General features: G+C 39.2%; 1 protein-coding gene across 1 annotated transcript; it reads right to left on the reverse strand.

The window, feature by feature from the left end:
• Positions 1-2,142: 2,142 nt before the first annotated feature.
• On the reverse strand, positions 2,143-3,111 carry LOC103745581 (olfactory receptor 2T2-like). The gene is given in 1 exon segment (XM_008847537.1): positions 2,143-3,111. A coding segment is annotated over 1 exon segment (969 nt).
• Between the last annotated feature and the right edge of the window lie 377 nt (positions 3,112-3,488).

Here is a 3,488-nt window from a genome sequence, read left to right on the forward strand (position 1 = left end):
CTTATGGAAGATCTGTTCTATGCCATTGGCTTGAGTTTCTTCTCCTTCCTGTATGTCTACAATACTTAGATTTGATCATTTCATGTTGTCCCACATTTCCTGAGTATTCTATTCCTGTGTTTTTTTGAATTTTGCATAGTCTTTGCTTAAGGAGTCCAGATCTTCAACTTTATCCTCCAGTCTTGAGATTCTGTTTTCCATTTCATTCATTCTGCTTGTGAGACTTGCTCTTGCTGTTTCTAATTGTTTTATTGAGTTTTTCAGTCCTATGCTAATTTTTATTTGGGTTTTCTTCACTATTTCTATCTCTTTAGTGAATTTGCTTTTCAGCTATGAATTGTTTTTGATATTTCATTAAGCCCCATATTTGTATATTCTTGGGCTTCTGTCAAAAGTTTATACCTTTCCTCTGAGTTCTTTGAGTTGTTTGTGTTTTCTTGAAGTTCATTGATCATGTTTATGACTGTTTTTTTTTTTTAAATTCTGCATCCTGGGGTTCTATAGGGTGGTTCTTGATGCTGTCCACTTCTATAGGACTTGTAGGTTTCATTGGGGACATATTTTCCTGGTTTTTCATATTGTTTGTGGTTTTGTGTTGCTGTTTGGGCATACGGATATTCTTTGTTGGCGTAGTTTTTACTGATGTTGATATCCAGTGCGGTCAGATAGAATGCAGGATGATATGTCAATTTTCCTGTATTTAGTGAGACTTGCTTGGTGACCTTAAATGTGATCAATTATGGAGAAAGTTCAATGGGCTGCTGAGAAGACTGTGCATTCATTAATTCTTGGGTGGAATGTTATTGAGATGTATTTAGGTCCATTTGACTTATGGTGTCATTTAACTCTAACTTTTATCGCTTAACTTTTGTGTGGATGACCTGTTTGTTGGTGAGCGTGGAGTACTGAAGTTACCCACTGTTATTGTGTTGGTATTAACCTGTGGCTTTACATTTAGTACTTTAAGAAGTTCTTTAAGAAGTCGAGTGTGCCAATATTTGGTTCATATATGCTCAGAATTGTAATATCAACTTGATGGATTGTTCCCTTGATGAATATGAGGTACCTTCTTTATCTTTTATTTTTAGTTCAAAGTACATTTGATCAAATATTAAAATAGCTAAGTCTGCTTCTTTCTAAGTTTTATTTGCTTAGAATAACCTTTTCATCCTTTGACTTTTAAGGTGGTATATATCTTTGATGGTGAGATGTGTTTTCTGAGGAGGAAAATGACAGAAACATTTTTTTGCTTTTGTTTTTTAATTGAATTTTTGGAGAATTTCATACATAACTGTAATGTATTCATATGATTTTCACCCTATTTAGTATTGCTCATGTGTACATGTGTTTAGAGCCGACAACTGGGATTGGATAACACACCAAGTGTTTGGGCCCTGGAGAAAACGGATTCTCCTTCCCTCAGCATCTATTGGTTGCTTATTGCTTTTCATCTAGAATTGACATTTCCCCCATTGACACTGGTTCACTGTTGTGGTCATTATTCAGATATTATTTACACAACCGCACTGTTGAGATTTCATGGGTGCAGCATCCCTGTCACATCTAGAGATACTGTCTTGCAACAGGCGTCCTCTTCCTCTGGTTCTTCCAATGAAATTGCATTATTATCACTATAAAATATTTAACTTATGTTAAATATTTGATATTAGATTTTAATTTAATTCCTTAATGACTTGCAAAATACTCCTGACAAATTCCATTCAAAAGTTGTCCAGGAAGGATGGGATTTAATTCAAATGTAGAATATAAATTAGCATGAATGAATTCCTAGGTTCCATACCCAACACCCGAAGAAAAATTTACTATTAGTATAGACACAAAGAACATATGACCACGTTGCATACAAAGACACAGGACAATCTAGAGGGATTTTTATCGTGCCTGGGAAGATTCACAGTGCAATTTGTCTGAGAACACTGGAAGTTTTTGCTGCTGAAGTCATACAAGAGATTTTTTAATGCTGAGATCACTCTGCCTTTGACCTGGTATCTCATTCCTAAGTAAAGCTTGCAACAGGATGATTTTGCTGGTTGATAATTTTAGATTATTAAATTGATGCTGTGCAGAACCCATAGTGTATTTTCTGGAAAGACTGTGCCACAGGGTGTTGGCTCCTTACTGCTAGAATTTTCCAGGAACATCTCCCACTTGTAATCTCTGAGAAGATGCAAATCTCCCTAGTACTTTTCTTAGAGCTGCAGTCACATCTCTGTTCCTCAAGCTGTAGATGAGCGGGTTCAACATGGGGGTGAGAATGGTGTAGAAGGCAGACACAACCTTGTCTTTCTCTGGTGTGTGGTAGGAATGGGGCAGTACATTAGTATAGAAGGCTGCCCCATAGAAGATGCTCACCACCATAATGTGAGAGGAACAGGTGGCAAAGGCTTTGCACTGGCCCTCAGCAGAGCTCATGTGGTGGACGGTGATGAGGATGCGCGTATAGGAGACTGAGATGAAGGATATTGGGATGAGCAGCATCAGCACACAGCAAGCATACATCAAGGTTTCATAGAGTGATGTGTCTGTGCAGGACAGCTTCAACACAGCTGGGATTTCACAGAAAAAGTGATTGATCTCTCAAGACCCACAGTAGGGAAAGCTCATAGTTACAGGTGTCAGCATGAATCCATCTAAGGAACCACCAGTCCAGGAGCCCAGCACCATAAGCACACAAACCCTGGGATTCATAATTATAGAGTACCGCAGAGGGTTGCACACAGCCACGTACCTGTCATATGCCATGAGGCCCAGCAGGAAGAATTCCCCCCCCATCAGGGTCAGGTAGAGAAATATTTGCAGTGCACATCCCAGAAAGGAAATGGTCTTTTCTTTGGACAGGAGGTCATGGAGCATCTTGGGGACAGTGATACAGATGTAGACAGTATCCATGATGGACAACTGGCTGAGCAAGAAGTACATGGGGGTGTGGAGATGAGAGTCCACACGAATGAGCATAATCATGACCAAGTTCAATGTGACAGCCACTACAAAGATGGAAAAGACCACTGCAAAGACCAACCCGGGGAATGCCGGATGGGTGATGAGGCCCAAGAGGATGAAGTCAGTGGAGTTCTGGCGAATCACCGCCATGTTCACAGTGCATGACGCCTCTTTGGGCTGTAAAGGCAGAAAGTTGGTGAGTCAGCCAATTACCCCATGTCTTTGAAGCACTCACTATGAATAGTATGTCCAGAGCAATACAGGACGAAGGAAAGAGGATTAACTTCAGAACCCTCTTAACTATTGGCTTGAACATTGAAAAGACATTACACAAATTAATATTGAAAGTCAAGTTCATTGTTATTGAAGGAGCTTCACGAATTTAAACTCTGTGTGTTGGAGAAGAGAAATCAATGTAAATGTGTATACAGTACTCCTTTTAGTTTTTAAAACCATTTATGTTTTGAATCATCTTGTACATACTTTCTGTAATCATATCACTCCTCATTGAGTTTTCCCTGCAGTTG

Source organism: Nannospalax galili, unplaced genomic scaffold (assembly GCF_000622305.1).
Source record: "Nannospalax galili isolate Female #2095 unplaced genomic scaffold, S.galili_v1.0 scaffold120, whole genome shotgun sequence".
In the NCBI taxonomy this organism is placed as follows: domain Eukaryota; kingdom Metazoa; phylum Chordata; class Mammalia; order Rodentia; family Spalacidae; genus Nannospalax; species Nannospalax galili.